This window comes from Myotis nattereri, assembly GCF_964212035.1.
Source record: "Myotis nattereri genome assembly, chromosome: 19".
NCBI classification, from domain to species: Eukaryota; Metazoa; Chordata; class Mammalia; order Chiroptera; family Vespertilionidae; genus Myotis; species Myotis nattereri.
Genome location: NC_138095.1, coordinates 2782807 through 2806114, shown reverse-complemented (window position 1 = coordinate 2806114; position 23308 = coordinate 2782807). Strand labels below are relative to the sequence as shown.

The window sequence follows — 23308 nt, the reverse complement described above, 5'->3', positions numbered from 1 at the left end:
GGCCCATGTGCTGAGTCCCTCTCCAACACTGCGCACAAACACCATCATTCCTGGGTTGATGCTCTCCATAGAGCATCGCCCTGGGAATGCAATAGTCCCGCCCTCCCGACTCCCCGTTGCCTGGCCCTACCAAGCTCATGCCAGCCGAGGCCTCAGTGCACACTCCGTGGATGGCTCTGAGGGTCTGCACAGCTCGGGGGGGGGGACTGAGGTGTGTGGCTCTATGGCATGGACCATTTTCCCCTCACACACACCCTGGCACCACCATTCCTGTGCAGGGCCTCCCTTCACATGGCCAAATCCTGGTTTCTTTGGGCCTGAGGAACTCTGCTGGCCTCACCCTCCATCCCTGAGAATACACCCCCCAAAAGGTCAGCAAGCACACAGCAGGTGGCAGCTAGCTTTGGTGAACCCTCAAACTTCTGCTTCTGGCGCAGCACTAATGTGCACTTGAACCTGTATCAGCCTGATGAGCAGCTCTTGCGTTGACCTGTTGACTCACTGAGAACCTACCTCACGCAAATCCAGCTCCTAACAGGCAGCCCAGGGCCAGTCACAGGCAGCTTCTGACATTGACCTGCACTGGAGACTCTCCCAAGAGGCCCCAGAACCAACACACCCTGCGGGATTCAGACCACGTCAAAGCACGACCCAATTAGCTCCACAAGCCACACACCCAAAGGGAGATCTCAGCAGGCACCAGACCCCATGGAGGCAAATCCCGCTTCAAGTGGTCAGCCTCCACGCAGCAGTTAGCACAGTGTGGTTGGGGTCAGTTCTCACAGGCTGCCACCCTGAGGGTCAACTTCACCCACACAGGGGCCAAAAACAGTAGACTCAACTACAACAGCAGGGCTCACATGATCCACACAAGGGACATTCCTGGACTGAGCCCCATAGAACCTACTACCTAGACTGGGAGACATAGCAGATCTACCCAATACACAGAAACAAATACAGAGAGGCACTCAAAATGGGGAGACAAAGAAGCATACCCCAATTAAAGAACAGGAGAAACCCACAGGAAAAAAAAATGAATTAGAGACAACCTACCAGAAACAGAGTTCAAAACACTGGTCATAAGGATGCTCAAGGAACTTGGGGGGGAAATGGATTAACTTAATGAGAACTATAACAAGTACATAGTAAGCATAAAAAACATGAAAAAGAACCAGTCAGAAATGGAGAATAAAATATCTGAAATGAAGAATATACCAGAAGGAATGAATAGCAGGTTAGATGAAGTGGGGATCTGCTCAGCAATTTCAAAGACAAGGTAGCAGAAAACACCCCAATGAGAGCAGCAAAATCAAAAAGGAATTTTAAAAAATGAGGATAGCTTAAGGGACTCTGGGACAACATGAAGTTTAAAGCATCTGCATCATAGGGGTACCATCAGGAGAAAGAGATAGCAAGCGATTGAGAACTTCCTTGAAAAATGACTGAAGATTTCCCTCACCTGGTGAAGGAAAAAGACACAAGGTCAGGAAGCGCAGAGAGTCCCAAACAAGATGAACCTAAAGAGGCCCACACCAAGACACATCATAATTAAAATGCCAGAGGTTAAAGAGATAATTTTAAAAGCAGCAAGAGAAAATGTTAGTTACCTACAAGGGAGCTCTCATGAGACTAAGCGGATTTCTCAACAGAAAATTTGCACAAAGTATTCGAAGTGATAAAAAGCAAGGACCTATATACAACCAAGAGTTCTCTACCTAGCAAGGCTCCCATTTAAAACTGAACGAGAAAAAAAGAGCTTCCCAGACAAGAGAAGGTAACAGAGTTCATCACCACCAAACCACTATTACAAGCAATGTTAAAGGGACTTCTTTAAGAAGAAAGAAAAAACAGAGGAACGTAAATATCTATCCTATATAATAAAATGGTAATATGCAAGTTGACCCTAAGGGCAGAATGACCAGTTGCTATGCTGTGCACTGACCACCAAGGGGCAGATGCTCAATGTAGAAGCTGCCCCCTGGTGGTCAGTGTGCTCCCACAGGGAGAGATCCATTCAGCCACAAGCAGGGCTGATGCTGCAAGCGCAGCGTAGGTGGCAGGAGTTGGACATCCCCCAAGGGCTCCCCGGCTGCCAGCTTAGGCCCAGCCTCCTGTGGAACAGGCCTAAACTGGGAGGTGGACAGCTCCCGAGGGCTCCTGGACTGCGAGAGGGTGCAGGCCAGGCTGAGGGACCGCCCCCCCTCCCTGAGTGCATGAATTTTCATGCACCAGGCCTCTACTATATAATAATAAAAGCGTAATATGCTCATTAGACCAGACATTCTTCCACACGCTCAATGCAGGAGCTGTTCCCTGGTGGTCAGCGTGCTCCCACAGTGGGAGTGCCGCTCAGCTGATTGACCCATCCTGGCAGCCCACCAGCCCAGTGGCAGCCATTTACTCCCTCAGTAGTCCTGCAGGTCCAATCTCTGGAGAACGGGCCAGGCCCCAACAGACCAGCACCACCAGGCTATCACCGCCGGACTGGTACTGCCAGCATGATCCCAGCAGCACCACTGGCCTCCTGGAAGTTGGCCTTGGGTACCATGGCCGCTTCTCCTCCCTAGACGCTCTGCAAGGAAGAAACAATATAAAAGTGGCTGCCAGGTGGCTCCTGACAACTGGCACGAACATCAACGGAATGGATCTGGATCCCGGGCCAGCAAGGGCATCCCACCTACTGCCAGGATGGCCAATCCCCTCCCAGGCCCCGGGCCCCAGCCCCCTCAAGACGGCACCAGATGCAGGGCTCATGACTGGCTGGCGAGCGCTGCTGCAGCGGTGCAAGGCTCTCCCAATCAGGACTGACTGGGTGTGAGCCCCTGGCAGGCAGGAGTGGCAGGTGGCGTTGGACAGCCGGTTTTGGCCCAATCCTTGTGGGCCACGCCAAGGGACCCCACCAGTGTGCGAGTTCGTGCACCGGGCCTCTAGTGAATAATAAAATGGCAATAAATACATACCTATCAACAATCACTTAAAATGTAAATAGATTTAATGCTTCAATCAAAAAGATACAGGGCAGCTGAATGGATAAGAAAACAAGATATGTATATGCTGTCCATAAGAGATCCACTTCAGATTGAAAATAAATTTGACAAAATAGCAGGATTCAAAATCAATATTCAGAACTCGGTTTCATTTTTATACATTAATAATAAACTCTCAGAAAGGAAAACTAAGATAATAATCTCATTTACAATGGCCTCATACAAACAAACTACCTAGGAATAAATTTAACCAAGGAGCTAAAAGACTTATACTTAAAATTTTATAAGACTGAAGAAAGAAATTGAAGAAGATATAAATGGAAGTATATACCATGCTCATGGATAGGAAAATTAACATAATTTAAATGTCCTTGCTACCCACAGCAATCTATAGATTCAATGCAATTTCTATCAAAATATCAATGGCATTTTTCCCAGAACTAGAACAAATAATCAAAAAAATTATGTGGAACCACAGAAGACCCCAACTAGCCACAGCAATCTTGAGAAAGAGGAACAACCTTGGAGGTATCACATACATACTACCAGTCTATAGTAATCAAAACAGCATAGTACTGGCATAAAGACAGACATATATATGGATCAATGAACCACAGAGAATGCAGAACCCAGAAATACACCCATACCTGTGTGGTCAATTAATATTTGACAAAGGAGGCTAGAACATGCAAATGAGTTAAGACAGTCAATAAGTGGCTTTGGGAAAATTGGACAGATACATAAAAAATAAAATGAAACTAGACCATCTTTTTACCCCATATGCAAGAATAAACTCAAAATGGATTAAAGACTTAAGCCTGGCTACCATAAAAGTTTTAGAAGAACTACCGTAAAGGGAACTATCAGAAAGGGAAACTAAGGAAGTAGAATCTCTGATATTTCTCTTAGCAATGTATTTTTCTGATATGTCTCCTTGGGCAAGAGAAGCAAAAGAAAAAAATAAACAAATGGTACTACCTCAAACCAAAAAGTTTTCGCACAGCAAAGGAAACCATCAACAAAACAAAAAGACAACTGCTCTAACCGCTTTTGGCTCAGTGGGTAGAGCATCAGCCTGCAGACTGAAGATTCCCAGGTTCGATTCCAGTCAAGGGCATGTACCTTGGTTGCAGGCACATCCCCAGTGAGGGGTGTGCAGGAGGCAGCTGATTGGTGTTTCTCTCTCATCATCAATGTTTCTAACTCTCTATCCCTCTCCCTTCCTCTCTGTAAAAAACCAATAAAATATATTTAAAACAAAACAAACAAACAAACAAACAAAAACACAAAAAGACAACCTACTTAATGGGAAAAGATATTTGCCAGTGATACATCAGGTAAGGGGTTAATATACCAAAATTTATAAAGAATTCATACAACTCAACACTGAAAAAGAAAACCTGATTAAAAAATGGACAGAGGATGCCCTGACTTGGTTGTTCAGTTGGTTGGAGTGTTATCCCAGACTCCATAGGGTTGCCGGTTTGATCCCTCGTCTGGTCTTGTATGGGTGGCAACCCATTGATGTTTCTCTCTCACATTGATGTTTCCCTCTTTCTCTCTTCCTCTCTCTCTAAAATCAATAAAAACATATCCTCAGATGAGGATAAAAAAATAAATAATGGCCTGGGACCTGAATAGACACTTCTAAAAAGAGGACATGCAGATGCCCAATAGACATGAAAAGATGCTCAATGTCACTCATCAGAGAAATGCAAATTAAAACCAAAATGGCTCTCATCAATAAATCAACAAACAACAAGAGTTGGTGAGGATGTGGAGAAAAGGGAACCCTCATGCACTGTTGGTGGGAATGAAGATTGGTGCAGCCACTATGGAAAACAGTATGAAGTTACCTCAAAAAATTAAAAATGAAACTGCTCTATGACCTAACAATTCCACTTCTGGGCATATATCCAAAAAAAAAAAAAAAAAAAAAACCACACCAAAAAACACCAAAAACCCAGAACACTAATTTAAAAGAATATAAACACCACTGTGTTCATTGCAGCATTATTTACAATAGCCAAGATATGGAAGCAACCCAGCATCCATCAAAGGACAAGTGGCTAAAGAAGAGCTGGTGCATATATAAAATGGAATATACTCGGCCATAAAGAAAAAAATGGAATCTCACCATTTGGACCTAGAGGGTATTATGCTAAGTGAAAAAGTCAGTCAGAAAAAGACAAATACAGAACAGGATTAATGAACAAACAACATAGAAACAGATTCATGGATACGGAGAACAGATTGCTAGTTGTCAGGGAAGAGGTAGGTTGAGAGGACTGAGTAGAAAGGTGAAGGATGTGGGGTTAGCCGTGACCAGCATGGCTAGAGAGTGAGTGAGGCCTGATTGAGAAAAAGAGAGAGACAGGCACAGAGACAGTAAGTAAAGCTGGGACCAGGTGGGACGCTGTTCTCCAATAGAGAGACGGTGGCTCAGAGCTAGTGCAGCGCAGTTATTATATACAGCTTGATACCAGGAAGTTTTACTAGAGTTTAAGACAAAGGAAATTATGTGAAATCATGCTCTAAAGATCAGGCCGCATTCTTCATTCTTGTGGCTTCTCATAATTGTCAGGCCTGGCTGGACCCAGATAATTGCATCTGCCTTGGCGCCTGAGTGAACCAGATAATGGCACCCACCCCCTGGTGCCTGAGCTAAAGGCCAGGAGTGACAACATTCCTGCCTTTGGCGAGGTATGTCTCCAGGATATGGCGCTGCCGTCGCTGCTAGATTCAGCTGACAACCTTTGCTCAGGTGCTCTCCCAGGCACTCTCTACAGAAGGGATTAAGAAGTACAGATTGGTAGTTACAGAGCAGTTGTGAGGATGTATATTACTGCACAGGGAATACAGTCAATAATCTATATAAAAAAAGCCTAAGCGACCATCCGATCGGTAGCTATGATGCGAAGTGACCACCAGGGGGCAGGCCCTCAACACAGGAACTGCCAAGCTGCGGTGACTTGGCAGCGGTGGTTCTCGGGTGACGCACTGGAACCAGAGAGGAAGGAGCCCGATTCCAGGGTGCATCACCCAAGAACCGCCCTCTTGCAATCCGGGACCCCTTGGGGGATGTCAGAGAGCTGGATTTGGCCAGATCCCCACAGGCCAGGCTGAGGGACCCCACTTTCCAGAAGGGCCCCGCTCACTCCGCAGATGCCCTTTGAGCCCCACGTCTCCCCAGGTGCGGCTGGCCGGTGAGGGACTGCGGGAGGTTGGCTCCAGGGCATGCCCAGCCCTCTTGCCCAGTCCTGCCCTCCTGGCCACCTTCTATTTAATCTCCTTTCAATGTGCACGTGTCTGTGCACTGGGCCTCTAGTATTGTAATAACTGTATGGTGCTGGGTGGGTGCAGGAAATGTCAGGAGGGGCGTCTTGCAAATATGACTGTAACCACTGTGCTGTACACCTGAAACTAATACAAAATAACATTGAATGGAAACTGTCATTGAAAAACAAAATTTAAAAAGACTACGTTGATTTCAACCTTCTAATCAAAAGGAAAAGAATTATGAGGGCAAAAAGGGGGGAAGAGAGGTAAGCTGTGATCTGAGTCAAAGCCAGCCGGATAGAGAAGGAGGAGGAGGGAGGGAAGGGCATCCCCGGGGGAGGAGCACAGGAAGTCAGAGACACGAGCAGCAGCACGGAGTGTGGGGGGATGGGCTGTCTGGGTTCTGGAGCGTAGATTGTGGGCAGGGCAGCAGAGGAGGCTGGATGACGGATAAAGACCAGTCCGGGGAAGACCTTGCCCACTGTGAGGGGGTTTGGACTTTATCCAGTGGAGGGAAGCAGCGGGTTCCAGGAGACAGTGTTGAAGTATTGGGTGTTGAGATTTACCTCCGGTGTCCAAGAATATGGCCAAGAATATGTTTAGCATAAAATTAAATCAAGACCCGATTTTGAGAATATAAACCCTCCTACTTTTAAGACAAACTTGAAATCAGAGCATTATCATGCTTCTAGATCTTCTAGATCAGGGGTCTGCAAACTTTTTAAACTTTTTCACTGTCCCTCAGACCGTTGGAGGGCCGGACTATATTTAAAAAAATAATCTATGAACAAATTCCTATGCACACTGCACATATCTTATTTTGAGGTAAAAAAACAAAACGGGAACAAATACAATATTTGTATTTGCATGTGGCCCGCGGGCCGTAGTTTGAGGACCCCTGTCCTAGATGGACACTTTGTCACTTGGTAGCACCAGAGAGAAGGAAAGAAAAAGACGAAAAGGAGTCTTTTGGCTTCTTTGCCTAGAAATAAATCTCTCTCTAGCAAAGGATTTGTTGGAAACAAACAAAATAAAAAGGCAGAAACTGCTGGCTGAAAGTAATCCCTCCCAGAAAAGGCGAGGTCAGCAGGCCCCCTGCCCCTTGCCCACATGGAGGCTGCGTCCATCAGGTTGATTCTCCTTTGGTGTTCTTTGCAGGCGAAGCCTTATTGGAAAGCAGCACCACAGTTGGCCATGTCTATTGCTCCCCATCCCTGCGCTGCGTTCAGACCGCACACAACATCTTGAAAGGTAAGGCTTGGTAAAGGTCAACCAGTCCATCCCTCTGTCTCCAGGCAGATTCCCAGACTCATGGGATATTAGCCACGTCAAAGCTTCAAATTTGGAATTTTTAGCGATGATGCTTTTGGAAGATGTCTCTATAAAAGTCCCCAAGCCATATGCTGCCAGCATAAAGTGTGATGAGAGGATGTATACAAGTAATTTTTTTGAAAATGTTTTTCTTGGGTGCACGGCAGGCATGTAAAGTATTGTCATCTGGCAGTCGCTTAGAGCCTGCAGCGCTCTGAACAGGCCACTCCCCCACGGAGCTCTTCTGCCTGCTCCCAGGAGCAGTGCTCCTGCTGCCTGCAAACCTCAGGCATCTGGTTTCTTCACCGGCATGTGAAAGCACCATTGCTATGCAGGTGCTCAGCGTTCACCCTGAAATCCTAGGAGCTTGAGTTCCCGGGATCGCCATTCTAATTCACTGGAAAGAAAACTAGAAGAAACCACGTGGGGCTGTTTACTTACACCAAACAAAGGAACGCGCCAGAAATAGCTGCACCTACAAGTAATTTACACTGTATTAGACTCCTACTCATTAGTCTTAAGTAAACCACACTTGGCTTAAGGCGATATAAAGAGTTAATAGGGGCCAATTCCCGCTCTGAGGGTAATTACACAGCAATAAAACACGAACTTGTGTGCTGGCATTGTAAATATTCAACATTGGATACTCTGATAGAGAAAGTGAATTTACATGATATTCAGATAAAGTGAAAGCTACTGTAGGCTAGTGAATGCTAAGAGAATCTCTGAAGTTTCTTCATAAGACAGTCTGGGCACTTACTTATGAAAAGGAATCGCAGTCACAGAACTGTGTAAGTTATGGGGATAATGACATGTTTTTTTTCTAAACCACATGCCACTTCAAACTAGCGTACGTCCATTCTGGTGGCGAGGCCCAGTATTCAACTCATACATTTGTAACTCCAAAAATTAAACACCCGGTCCAAACCCCCATGCTTCCCCTTTATTTTGCTCTATGATAGTATCTGGTTGAAAAGAGAATGGAAGGCTGACCAGAATTTTTATAACAGTTTGTCCTCTCTTTGCTTTTTCTCTGAGAGCATAGTGGCATTTCCTTCACCTTCATTTTATTTTACCTCGAGGTTTACAACAAGAAAATCACTTGAAGATCCGTGTGGAGCCTGGCTTATTTGAGTGGACAAAATGGGTCGCTGGGAACACATTACCTGCCTGGATACCTCCGTCAGAGCTGGCAGCAGCCAACCTGAGTGTTGATACAACCTACAGGTAACCCCGACGCCGCTGCTGCCTGAGCCCAACGTGCAAGTCCTTTCTACAGCAGCCAGCTCCTTAGGGAGATGAAGGACCAGACAGAGCCCATGGGCAGTGATCTACGCTGCTGGCGGCCAGGCTGTGATATCAAACACCCAAACTGGAGGAAGCCAGAGCCCTCCTGTATTTAGCTTCCTTCAGATTATATCCCCCATGCACAGTGGGTTTTCCTGACTGTATTCTACCTCTTTCGGGAAATAATAAAACCACTTTGTGTCCCAGGGCCTGGCACCAGCCAATGAGGAGACAGTTCCAGAAGCTTGTTGGGAGATAAGGGAAGTGACCATGTCTTAAACTGTCATATTTAATTTTCAAAACATTTTTTATTGATTTGAGAGAGAGAAGAGAAACACCGATGTGAGAGAAACATCGATCAGTTGCCTCCCACAAGTACCCTGACCAGGAACAGAACCCGCTACCTTTTGGTGTGCCAGACAACCAACTGGGCCACACCGGCCAGGGCTCAAAGCATTTTTAATCCTCTTTATCATTTATTATTGCCATCATCCCAGAATATAGACAAGCCACTTTTATATATAAGAGAATGCAGTGGCTTTGCCTAAAGTTGTCTGTCTAGTGGACACGTATCAGTAATAATCACAACAACTAGCCTTTATTGATCATTCTCTGCATGGGAAGGACTGTGTAAGCTCCTTTACAGTCTTCTTGTCCTCAGGCCTTGGCTTTTCTACATTTAACCCAGTGGTTCTCAACCTTCTGGCCCTTTACATACAGTTCCTCATGTTGTGACCCAACCATAAAATTATTTTTGTTGCTACTTCATAACTGTCATGTTGCTACTGTTATGAATCGTAATGTAAATATCTGATATGCAGGATGGTCTTAGGCGACCCCTGTGAAAGGGTCATTTGACCGCCAAAGGGGTCGCCACCCACAGGTTGAGAACCGCTGATTTAACCAGACTGTGCTGACGTTAAAAAGAAATGTTTGTACATTGATCACAAGTGAATAACCCAGATGTAAACGATTCAGAATTAACCAATAATGGTATAGTTACATTAACTCTCAGAAATTCACTCAGACATTTGTAAAATGTCTTTGAGGAGGGACACATACATAGTCACAACTGTTATGGTGGGAAATTAAGTTCATATTTCTTACGGCAGAATTTAGAGCAAGTGACCAATATAAGCAGAGATTTCTTCCCTGGGATATCCTTTGACCTTGCATTTCAGATACCTACCCAAACCACAAATTAAGCCATATGAGTTTCTGGCTAAGGTAGGATAAAACATCTTTTTTTCCCATGCTCATGTTCCTGCTCTGTAAATAAGATCTCATAGAACCCCATAAATAATTAATGCGCCTACTTCTTGCTTAGAGGAATTCACATTCCTTAAAAATCAAATCAAATCAATCAGATCCCTTACTAATATCCTTCACATTTTGTCCTGTCCACACTATGGCCACTGGTTTTTTATTCTTTGAGGAAAACAGCAACAAGCTGTTGTCTCATCCCAACAGTCATCATCTTTCTGGCCCGGAAGGAGGGTGAATTGCTGCCAACGTTGGTAAAACAATTTCTCCGCTCACCACCCAGCACCTCTGAGGTCCACTTAGGCCACCTCTGTTCTCAGCTTTCCCCTTAAGTGAGTCCTGCAGTCTTCCCAAGCTGCTTTACAGATATCGCCAGGATCATTCTATCTGCGAGCCTGAATGCATGCAGACACCCCAGGCACATAGACCTCACACCCCATTAGTAGTACAAGCCAAATGATGAACGCCAGGAGCCCGGGAGTCAGAAGAGGGTCTCTTTCTATTCCAGATTTTCTCTTCCTCTACAGAAAATGAAAATTCAATCATTTTGTGTTTAAGAGGGGAAAAAGGTTCAGCCTCTAATTTTATAAATCAAGTGTGGAAGTCAATAATTTATCACATGCTTTAGCATGTGAGAGTTACCACCTCGGGTTAAATTTTCTCTGAAATTAGTTATGCAAAGGATTGGGCCTTTAGAAGCAAGCAGTGGTACAGGTGATTGAAGAAACATAGTGATAGGCAAGGACTGACAGGGTGTTATAGGTAAAGCAGGCACTGTTTGAAGAGCCCTGTCACCTTAGAGCAGGATGAGGCAGGGCTGGGAGGCAGGTTAAGGGAAACTAACCAGGCTGGCGACTGATCTCCAGTCAGCAGACCTTACCTGGGCGCTGGGGCAGAAAGCATCTCCAGCCTTAGGGAGCTGGACCCAGAGGAGCAAGGCAGACAAGATATATACAACAGTTGGATGGAGCTTCAGAATAAGGTCTTGACTGGGTGTGTTAAGAAATAGTGGGGGTAGGGGGGGAACCATGGATCCAGAGTGTTATAGGGGCGATGACTCAAACTTTGTTGTGGGGCTCAAGGCAGAAGCTTCGCCCAAGCAAGGTGAGGAGGCGAGCTTTCATGGAGAGAATCATGCTCCAGGGATGGTGCCTGAGCACCCAGAGTTCCGGGTTCCAGGTCTAGTGGATGATTGGCGGCCACCTGGCACTGAGTGTATGTGTCCTGCAGGTGTGGCTAGAGCATGGCACATGCTGCTGACAGGGTGGGAAATCTTTGACTCTGTCCCATGCCCATCAGGACTGGTGGCTCCAACCTGGAGGCCCTTCATAGGTTCGACTTCAGGTCAAGAAATGCCAAAGGCAAGAGCTGGCCAGGAGGAACTGGATCCCAGCAGCCACTTGCTCTTTACTTACAATGTGGTTTCACTCTTTACATGACTGTCTGGACCGTACAAAGAGGCCTTTTCTCCTGGGGGAAGGGAAGTGCAAGACCAGGACTGGATGAGCGGTTGGGGTGGTGAGAAAGAGTTTGCTCCAGAGCAATGAGGGCCACCCTAATGAGTGGCCACCATGTCTCTCCCCAGCCCTCAGGGTGTTTTGAGATTCAGAGGCTGTTTCCTAGAAGTATGAGGTCAGGTTCTTTCAAATGGAACAACAGTGTTTCTCTCTGGACAGTAAACCCAAGTGCACAGAGGGGCAGCCTTGAGGAGGACACCATCAAAAATTTACATGGTCCAGAGTGGAGGACAAGTTCACAGGCTTTGATCTCAGGCCCCATTCAAATCTAAGCTCTGAAGAGTTGCTAATGGCATAAACATAGGCAAGTCATCTGCAGCCTTTCTGAGACTCAAAAAATAGAACTATAGATTAATATTCCTGATGAATATAGATTTAAAAATTCTGAACAAAATATTAACAAACCAAATTCAACAGCATATTAAAAGCATCCTACAGCACCACCAAGAGGGATTTATCCCTGTGAGGCAAGGGTGGTTCAGAACACAAACTCAGTTAACATGATACACAGACACCCCTTTAGTTGGGTAAAAGATAAGTGTGATTTTATCATCTCAATAGATTCAGGGGGAGGGGGAAATTAGACAAAATACACCATCTTTTCATGATAAAAATGCTCAACAAATTTGGTATAAAAGAAACATAACAGTATAAAGGCCACATATGACAAGCCCACAGCTAACATCAGACCCAATGGTGAAAGGTTGAAAGCTTTTTTTCCAATATTAAGAACAAGATAAGGATGCCAACTTTCCCCACTATGATTATAATACTGGACGTCCTAGCCAGGGAAATCAGGCAAGAAAAAGAAATAAAAGTCATCCCAATTGAAAAGGAAGAAGAAAAGTTGTCTCTGTTAGGAAATAATAGGCTATGTTGAAAATCCTAGAGATCCTCATAAAGCTGTCAGGACCAATCAACAAATTCAGGAAAGTTGCAGGATACAAAATCAACTTACAGAAATCAATTTTTTTATACACTAACAATGACACATCTGAAAATAAAATAAAATAGGCCCATCACAATAGCATCAACAATATAATATTTAGGAATTAATTTAACCAATGAGGTAAAATATCTGTACACTGGAAACGGCAAGACTTTGATGAAAGAAACTGAAGACATAAATATACCCCATGCTCAGCAATTGAAAGAGTTAATCTTGTTAAACTCTCCATACCACCCAAAGGCATCTATAGATTAATTGCAATCCCTATCAAAATTCCACTGATGTTTTTCACATAAATACTGTATAGAGAGAGCCCTAAAGATTTCATCACAAAATAAATCCTAAAATGTATATGGAATCACAAAAGGAGTATCACACTTCTGATTTCAAAGTATACTACAAAGCTATACTAATAAAAACAGTATCCTGCTGAAACCAGTTTGGCTCAGTGGATAGAGCGTCAGTCTGTGGACTGAAAGGTCCCAGGTTCGATTCCGGTCAAGGGCATGTACCTGGGTTGCGGGCACATCCCCAGTGGGAGATGTGCAGGAGGCAGCTGATCGATGTTTCTCTCTCATCGATGTTTCTAACTCTCTATCTCTCTCCCTTCCTCTCTGTAAACAATCAATAAAATATATTTAAAAACAAAAACAAAAACAAAAAACAGTATCCTACTGGCATAAAAACAGACACATAACCCCATGGGACAGACTTCAAAGCCCAGATAGGGAGAGATAGGTTTTTTTAATTCTTGCTGGCTACAAGCCACTCTGCTGATGTAAGGGTCCGGTCCGTCCTTTGTTCCTCCTAGCACAGTGGTTCTCAACCTTCCTAACGCCGTGGCCCTTTAATACAGTTCCTCATGTTGTGGTGACCCCCAACCATGAAATTGTTTTCGTTGCTACTTCATAACTGTAATGTTGCTACTGTTATGAATCGTAATGTAAATATCTGATATGCAGGATGTATTTTCATTGTTACAAATTGAACATAAGCAGAGTGATTAATCACAAAAACAATATATAATTATATATGTGTTTTCCAATGGTCTTAGCCAACCCCTGTGAAAGGGTCATTTGACCCCCAAAGGGGTCGCGACCCACAGGTTGAGAACCGCTGGTCTAGGGCAAGTAGGGGGACCATTTTAGGGATATGAGAGATCTGCGCGGTTCAGAAGCACTATGACATAAACAGATGTGATCTGAAGAGAAATGCTGTACATTGCCCTGGAGCCAGAGGTCTGTAATGAGCTCGAACATACCTTGTGCTCTTTGGATGGATAGTCTGCGCCAGGCAGGGGCGTGCTGTCACTAACAATCTACAGGAATGTGGAAGCCTGGGTATATAATTTATTAGTCCTTTGGCTGATATGTGAGAGGGGCCATTTTTCTCAGGAACACTAGTGGGAGGGTAGGTTATTCTAGAGGCAAGGTGTTTGTTTGTTTTTTTTGTTTGTTTGTGGGTTGTTTTTTTTCCAGTCCTGCCCCTTGCTATGCATCTGGAGCTTTCTGGTCTGGTGAGTGTTTACATATGTTTCTGGCCTATTATCCTTGCTCTGGGGGTCAGAGGGACGATGAGGGCTGGGCACAAAAGGAGGTTGTGATGGTGTTTAGGGGTGGTGTTTTCTGAGTACAAGTGGGGCTTGGAACCTGGTGGAGATAAACTGTTTTAGACATTTTAGTATTACTGGGGTAAAAGTTAGAACAGTAAGAGTTATGACAAATGGTCTGGTGGAAGGAAAGAGACATTAGTTTGGAGGATTGTAGTCTAATATACCAAAATGCGTTTTATTCTTAAATTATTTATTTTTAAGTGTCCTTGGTTTAGGGAAGATAGGATTTACTAGATGGCTGTGGACTGCTGTTTTATTATTTCAGTTTTTCTATTCTGCTTGTCCTGACTTACTGGTTTATGTTATTTATATAATTTTTATATATTCTTCCCTACAAACCTTTTATAATTTTCATAACCATTTTTATAATTTTAATTCACTTTCTTTTTTTCTTTAAAAATGCATGTCCATGCCTTCTATTATTAAAACCATACAATTTTTAAATCTTAATTTTCCAATGATAATTAAAAGTAAGCAGCCAGCATTTCTTAGGTTGACATGACATTTATGAACATTCTCACTTTTAAGAAATATATCTTTAACAAAGCACTAGACACTATATTAACAATTCTAAATTTACTTTGTAGATTTTCTGTAATAAAAGCAAAAATCTGGTGAATTTAAAACTTGTTGGAATATTTAGATGTCTAGCAATGTTTCAAAGTTTTAGAGTTGCCAAAGACTTTGGAAATTATGTATAGGCAAATGAGGCTGGAGAAAAGGCAGGGTGAGGAGGGAGTAGGCCTAGCAGTCTGTTCCCAAGCCTCTCGCTGCTTGGATTTAAAACTTTTCGTTAGAGATAACATGCTAAGGTTTGGGTGATAATGAGTTCAGCTTCTGATAATAGCCAGACTGTTAAGTAAGCATTTGTAGTTTTGTAGTAAAGAAAGTTGTTCTTTGGAAAAAGGGGTGTGTGTGAGAAGGTGCTGAGGTCGGAGAAGTTTTCAGAGTTAAAGGGGTGAGAATGCTGGCCTAGGGATCTAAAGGCTCAGTGAGGAGTCCCTTGGCCGTGTCAGGCTATGGAGGAGCTTTGTAAGAAAACTGAAGTTGGGAACTCAGAGGCGAGAGTACATAGCGGAGCCGAGAAAGGAGAGTATTTCTTGTTTAGAGGAGGGGAGAGTGATGGAGGAGAGAAGGCATTTACAGGCTAAGGAGTGGCATGGCTTTGTGGGTGAGTGAAACTGAAGTTGGTGAATGTTGTTTGGGACAACTGGGCTTTATGAGGGGCTGTCTATACCATTCAGGTTGGGCAAGAAGAGTGGGTAAGGGGTTATTTAGTAAGATGTAGTGTAGAGGTGAGGTGGCTACTGACTGTGAGACTAATTTGTCAACCCCCATAATAGAGACTGAGGAGGGGATAAGGGTCCCAGGGAATTCGGGGAGGGCAGTGACCCCAGCGTCAGTTAGAAAGGAGATCGGCTTACCTGCCACCACAGTCGTTACCCGAGGCTCTGCCCTGGTGATGTAAGTCTGTGGGGCCCTGTCAGGGCAGCTTCAGTCTTTGGTGGCCAATCCCAGGAGGTCTGGGAGCTCCAAACTGGATCCAGAGGGCGGCCGTGCTGAGGTCCGACCTGGAGGGGCCAGACTGCAGCCTGATCTCCAGTGGCCTTCCCTCCGCACCTTGGGCCGGGCCCAGGCGGGGGTCTCGGGTTTGGGCAGGACTTGGCCTGTGTCCTCTCTTGTTGCATTTGAAGCAGGGCCCAGAGGAAGCTTAGCTCCTGACTTACCTGCAGTTGGAGGACCGGCACTTCGTTTGGGGTCATGAGAGCCGTGGCTAGGAGCTGAAAGGCTTTCATCTGGGCTTCAGCCTTGGCCTGGTCTCATCTTTGTTTTTGGGTTTGGGTCTCCTTGTCTCTATTATTAAAGACCTTAAAGGTCATGCTTAAAAGGTCTCGTTGGGGGGTTTGTCCCCCTTGGGCTTGTAGGGTCAAGATTGGTGTATTTTTCTATGGCCTGTGTAAGGCGAGAGAGGAAGACTGCAGATTTTCATGTCTTTCCTGGGTGACCTCTGCTAATCCTATATAATAAAAGGCCAGACCATAAGTGTAATGACTGGAATGACCGCTCAACCAGTCGCTATGGTGTGGGGGGCAGGCGAGGGGAACCAGCTGGCTTGCGGCCGTGGCGGTGGGGCGGACGAGGGCCTGTGAGGGGAACCGGGTAGCTGGCTTGCAGTGGCAGGCGGGACGAGGTCCTGCAAGGAAGACCAGCTGGCTGGCGGTGGCAGTGGTGGCCAGGGACTGGTGAGCGGGCGGAAAATGGCCCTGATCGCAGGCTAGGCCTAGGGACCCTAACCACTGGGCATCTAGTTTTTTAAATAATTAACTGCTTTGTGGGCTGCTTTCTCAGTCCTTCTTGGCAGAGAACCATGTGGTCTTGAGACCTGCCACCTTCCTGCCCTTCCTGATAGATTTACAGTGGGTCCCTGTCAGGGACAGCATCCGCTCTGACTGGGAGGGCAGGGGCCTGCCGGTGGAGGGTATTCACATGGCCGTGGGCATGAAGCCAGATTTGGTGCTGGCGATTTCCTGAAAGGGGCACTTTAAGGCTAGTGCCGGAGTGGGGGGAGGAAGAGAGCCAAAAACTGCTCTGGAGAGGGTGTGAGACAGGGTGGTGGGATCCGCTGGGTAGGGTGGCGGGCTCTCAGGCTGCTGAGACAGAGGAGCCATAGGCTGGGGGGCGAGGGGATGGTGGCAAGATCAAACGTAGTGAAGGAGGAGGAGGATTTGAGATCCTCTGGCTTAGAGTGAAGAAGGAAACTCTGTGAGGGAGAGCAGCTGTGACAGAGAGAAGGACGTGTCCTGAGTATGAAAAAAGCCTGGATGTACAGCAGTGGTTCTCAACCTTCCTAATGCCGCGACCCCTTAATACAGTTCCTCATGTTGTGGTGACCCCCAATTTCATTGTTACAAATTGAACATAATTAAAGCACAGTGATTAATCACAAAAACAATATGTAATTATATATGTTTTCCGATGGTCTCAGGTGACCCCTGTGAAAGGGTCGTTTGATCCCCAAAGGGGTCGCGACCCACAGGCTGAGAACCTCTGATGTACAGGATCTCAGACCGCTTACCCTGCCTGTAGCCCAACTCCTTACAGCAGAGTATGACTTGGCCTTAAAATAAAAAGCATGAAATCTTACCATTTGTGACATCATGGATGGATGCAGAGAGTATTATGTTAAGTAAAGTAAGCCAGTCAGAAAAAGACAGATACCACGTAATTTCACCTACATGTGAGATCTGAAGAACAGAATAAATGAACAAACAAAACTGAAACAGACTCATGGACACAGAGACCATGATGGTTGCCAGAGGGGAGATGGAATGGGGGCCTGGGTGAGAGGTGAAGGGATCAGGAAGTACAAATTGGTATTTACAGAGCAGCCCTGGGGTATAAGACAGCACAGGGAATATAGTCAACAACACATAATAGCTTCGTACGGTGCCAGGAGGGTCCAGGAAATATTGGGCGGCCACTTTGTAAAATATGTGATTGTCTCACCACTACGCTGTACACCTGAAACTCATACAAAATAATACTGTAAATGTAAACTGTCATTGAAAAATGAAATTTAGGTTTAAAAATGACGGGATGACCGAATAGGTATTTTTTCAAAGAAGACATACAAATGGCCCACAGTACATGACAAGATGCTGAACATCACTCATCAATGAAATGAAAATCAAAGCCACAATGAGTTGTCACCTCACACCCATTCCAATGCTTATCATCAGAATGCAAAAGCTACCTGCCCTTGGCAAGAATGTGAAGGAAAGGGAACCTTTTATAGGGTGGTACCTGGGTTGGCCTATGGACAGCAGAATGGAGATTTCTGAGGAAATTGAAAATAGGCTACGTTATGGCCCAACAATCCTCCTCTGGTTTGTAGCCAAAGGAAAGGAAAACAGGATCTCAGAGACATCTAAACACATCACTTATGTGGAATCTACAAAAACCTAAATCAGAGAATCAGACGCTAGAGCGGTGGTTACCAGGCCTGGGGGGAAACGGGAGATGTTGGTCAAAGGGTACAAACTCCCAGTTACAAGATAAATATGTTCCGGGGATCTAATGTATATAACTGTAATGTGCTTATAGTTAATAATAATTACTATGCACTTTAAAGCTGCTAAGAAAGTACATCTTAATCCATCTACGAAAACAAAAATGGTAGTTATGTTACATAATGGATATGTTAGATAGGGCTATGGTGCTAATAATTTTGCAATACATGTGTATTACATCACCATGTCATACACCAAACATTACACCATGTTATATGTCAGTTATATCCCAAGAAAGCTGGAACAACATTTTAAGAAATAAAACCTATCCTTGCGGGTTATTGTTTGTAAGGCTACTAAAAAGGGGCGTAGGAAATCTCTGGTGCTCTGAATAGGTAACGAGATCTAACCTCCACTTTGCTTCCTCTTGGCTGTGTGACCTGGGACTGATAGTCAGTAAAACTGGCCAAGCTGCTTATTAATCACTAGAGGCCCAGTGCACAAAAATCTGTGCACTGGCGGGGGTAAGGGGTGTCCCTCAGCCCGACCTGTGCCCTCTCACAGTCTGGGACTCCTCGGGAGATAACCACCTGCTGGCTTAGGCCTGCTCCCTGGGTGGCAGATGGCAGCCCTATCCCTCGGTGCCTGCCCCGCCTCCCCAGGTCGCCCATGGCAGGCCCGAACCCGCAGTGGGGCAGGCGGCGGATGGCACTGCCCTGCCGCCCCAGGCACCCCGGGTCGCCCATGGCAGGCCTGATCCCACTGTGGGGCGGGCGGAGGTCGCTGCCCTGCCCTGCTGCACTGGGCGCCCTAGGTCGCCCAGGGCAGGCCCGATCCCACAGTGGGGCAGGCGGTGGATGGCACCAGCCCCGCCCCACCTGCAGTATGCAAATTTAACGGCCATCTTTGTTGGGTTAATTTGCATACTCTTCTGATTGGCTGATGGGTGTAGCGAAGGTATGGTCAATTAGCATCTTTGTCTTTTATTAGTGTAGATTTACCAGTAACAGGTGAAGCCTGCACTGATTGCTTCATTTCTGAGCTGGTCACTCTGACACTGTGCACCCAGGGCCTTTATTTCTGTGCATCGTGTACATTTCAACCCCATGTCTAAGAGGGGATACTCTACCTCCTTCCCTTCTAGGAACAGGTAAACAGAATTATGGGAATTTTAGAAGGGTCTTGAAATAAAAGTTAAGAGTAATATCAATTGCTGTGTCTTAGGATCAAAATGTTTTATTGCCTTTGTTCATTTTCTATTACAGACCTCACATTCCAGTCAGCAAATTAGTGGTTTCAGAATCCTATGACACTTACATCAGTAGAAGTTTCCAAGTAACAAAAGAAATAATAAGTGAATGTAAAAGTAAAGGTAAGTGGTGTTATTTTGGATTCCATATTTAAATATGTGACCATTTCTCCATCATGGTTAATAGGCTAGTCAAGATGTTTTAACTTGCTTAATAAATTTTTCCAGACTCTTGTGTATGCTTTCATGTTAAATTTGCAACATTCCCTTGAATACCTGGAATGGTAGGCATTCCATGGGAATACACCAGACTCAGTTTTGATATGAAGTAACTTAGATGTTTCTTGCATTCTGTGAAGGAGATTCCCCAGCACAGTTTCTAGAAGTTCTTTAGCATACCATTGTTTTTCCTATAATTTGACGCAGGTGGGTGAACACCCCCACACAAATATCCCTATGCAAACGCACATCCCATCACTGCTGCCCCCAACCAAGGAGTGTTCTGTTAGACCAGGGGTGGGCAAACTTTTTGACTTGAGGGCCACAATGGGTTCTTAAACTGGACTGGAGGGCCAGAACAAAAGCATGGATGGAGTGTTTGTGTGAACTAATATAAATTCAAAGTAAACATCATTACATAAAAGGGTACGGTCTTTTTTTTTTTTTTTAGTTTTATTCATTTCAAACGGGCCGGATCTGGCCCACAGGCCGTAGTTTGCCCATGGCTGTGTTAGACTCAAGTCTGTTTGCTATTGAATTATATAAACACTGAACTCAAACATTTAATGATATGTAGAAGTCTTCACTATAAAATGTTTAGTAAAAATAAGGCAGGTTACAGAAGAGTATATACATTCTCATCGCTTTTTTCAAGTTAAAATTGAATCTTTATAGAGCAAAGACTGGCATTATATATACCAAAATGTTAACAATGGAAATCCCTGCTCCACAGTATTATGAGTGATTCCCCCTTTCAGTCATTGCTCACTTCATTACCACTCCGAGATCCTACTAGAAAGAGACCCAACATGTTCTCAACAAGAAGGTCTCAGTGCGGCAACGTGGAAAGTACACTCACAGTATTTAATGAAACCATTGGCGGGCGGGAGGGGGGGGGGTGGCGAGTGGGAGAGTGCTATAATGCTCGGAACAGAGCACACTGTAGACAAAGAACAGGTTTGTATCTTGATCATGGTGGTGTTTACAAAAGGTTGCATGTGATGGAACTGGATCAACCTGGTGAAACGTAAGTGAGTGATGTGCACCGTTATTCATTTCCCGATTGTGACAGCTTAGCAGTTAGGCAAGAAGCTGCCAGTGGAGGGTGCCTGGGACTTCCCTGGCCCGTGTGTGTGTACATCTATGTGTAGCATATATAGTTTATATACGTACCACGCAATCTGTAAATATATGTTAGTGTGCATATACTTATGTATAACATGATGTCTATGGCATGTAAAGTTGACCCTTGAGTAACACAGGGTTAAGGGTGCCAGCCTCTATGCAGCTGGGAATCCACATATAACTCATACAAAATAATAGTGTAAATGTAAACTGTAATTGACTCCCCCAAAGCTCTACTGTTGACTGGAAGCCTATTGAACCATTAGTTGACACATATTTTGTTTGTTTATGTATTAACTAGAGGCCTGGTGCACAAAATCCGTGCACAGAGGGGCGTGTGTCCCTCAACCCAGCCTGCACCCTCTCCAATCTGGGACCCCTCGAGGGATGTCCGACTGCCCATTTAGGCCCGATCCTAGTGGGCAGTCAGACATCCCTCTCACAATCCAGGACTGCTGGCTCCCAACCCCTCACCTGCCTGCCTGCCTGATTGCCCCTAACTGCTTCTGTCTGCCAGCCTGATCACCCCCTAACCACTCCCCTGCCAGCCTGATCGACATCTAACTGCTACCTTGCCAGCCCGATTGCCCCCAACTGCCCTCCCTTGCTAGCCCGGTCCCTCCTAACTGCCCTCCCCTGCCAGCCTGGTTGTCCCTAACTGCCCTCCCCTGCAGGCCTGGTAAGTCCTAACTGCCCTCCTTGCAGGCCCGGTTGCCCCCAACTGCCCTCCCCTGCTGGCCTGATCACCCACAACTGCCTTCCCCAGCAGGCCATCTTGTGTCCACATGGTGGTGGCCATCTTGTGTGTTGGAGTGATGGTCAATTTGCATATTACTCTTTTATTAGATAGGATACTATTCTTACAATAATGTGAGCTACAAAAACAAATGTTATTAAGAACATCATAAGAGAAAATGCATTTACAGCAACTAATGAAAAAATCTGCACATAGTGGATCCACACATTCAAACCCATGTTGTTCAAAGGTCAACAGTGATTTGATGGGTGCATGTAAACTACATTTGTAACCTCCTATGAATCTATAGTTATTTTATGATTAAATTGTTAAAAATGATATTAGGCTGCCTTCACAATACTAAGTATTGTTGTCTCCTTGAGAATGTCTGCCCCTGCCCAGGTTTAGCTTCCGGTGTTTACAAAGTTTGCATGTGTCTTGATAGAAATGGTCTTCCCAGTTCTTGCTTTCCCCCCCAGGAAATAACATCTTGATTGTGGCCCATGCATCTTCCCTTGAAGCATGTACCTGCCAACTTCAGGGCCTGTCACCTCAGAACTCCAAGGACTTCGTACAAATGGTCCGAAAGGTAAGGTAATCCATGCTTGCGTTTCAGGGCCCTGTGGCCCCAGCGATTTCAGAACCATTCAATGACTGCTGGCAGCTGAGTGTTCTGAGCTGGGTAGAGGCATTTATTGACTCTCTCACCAAGATTACTGAGTGGTGGTAACCTGTGTAAGGTACTTTCTTAGGTCTTGTATAAGAGAAAAAAAACTGCTTGACCTAGTTCTAGTTTCTGAGCTAAAATTTAGGAAGTAGCTAAACAATCTAAGCACATTGTCTGGCGTCCCCTGAGGGGCTGGGGGTGGGAGGAAGAGCGGTGAGTGAGCCAGACCTCGGCGTCTGACAGCTCGGTGAGGAGCGGCCTGGCTGGCAGCCATGGGAAGCAGTGATTGAAACTGTCAGGCTGAAGGGCGAACCCAAGAGAGGGCAGGGAGACAGAGCCCGCGAGGCTGGCCGACAGCTCCTTTTCCTGCCATGACCCCCCCCCCCCCCCACTTCCCTCCAGGACACTCAGGTGTTCCCTCTCTGCGCCCCGGAGAACCTGGCTCAAACTCCATTGCAATTCTTTTCCATGTTTTTAAAGCTTATTTATGCTTCTGTCCTTCCCACTGCTCTGTAAGCGGCTTGAAGGCAGAGATTTTTGTCTTGTTTATAATGCAGCTCTGGACACACACACAAATAAGCTTCTAAAAGCCATGAGTCCTGAAGTGAGGAAGGACCAGCTTCAACTCTGCATGTTGCAGATACACATGGAAATAAATAAATAAATAAACAAACAAATAAATAAATAAATAAATAAAGCTGGGTGAAACAAACCAACAGCTTTTCAAAAATTGAATAATTTTTCCTATTGTCTAACTATAATTTCAGAAATGTTTACGCTTCGTTTTTAGCTTGACTTGCAATTATGAAATTAGGAATTGCCTGGCCTGTATGGCTCAGTGGTTGAGCATCATCCCGTGCACCAAGAGGTCACCAGTTTGATTCCGGATCCGGGCACTTGTGGGCTCGATCCCCATTGGGGCGTGCAGGAGGCAGCTGATAGATGTTTCTCTCTCATTGATGTTTCTCTCTCTCTCCCTTCCTCTCTAAAAATCAATAAAAACATATTTTTTAAGAAATTAGGAATTAACTCCCAGCACCTCAGCTTCATGTACTGTCCTCATTCCTGCCACACCACCGAGCAGCCAGCTGTGGGCA

General features: G+C 45.3%; 1 protein-coding gene across 1 annotated transcript in view; it reads left to right on the top strand.

Moving 5' to 3' along the window:
* The window catches only part of UBASH3B (ubiquitin associated and SH3 domain containing B), a 137357-nt gene that overhangs the window by 111952 nt on the left and 2097 nt on the right, over positions 1-23308 (top strand). The window contains exons 10-13 of the mRNA XM_081113655.1: positions 7425-7517; positions 8660-8804; positions 19481-19587; positions 22024-22133. Of these exons, the coding sequence (XP_080969781.1) occupies positions 7425-7517; positions 8660-8804; positions 19481-19587; positions 22024-22133 (455 nt within the window). The remainder of the gene's footprint in view (positions 1-7424; positions 7518-8659; positions 8805-19480; positions 19588-22023; positions 22134-23308) is intronic.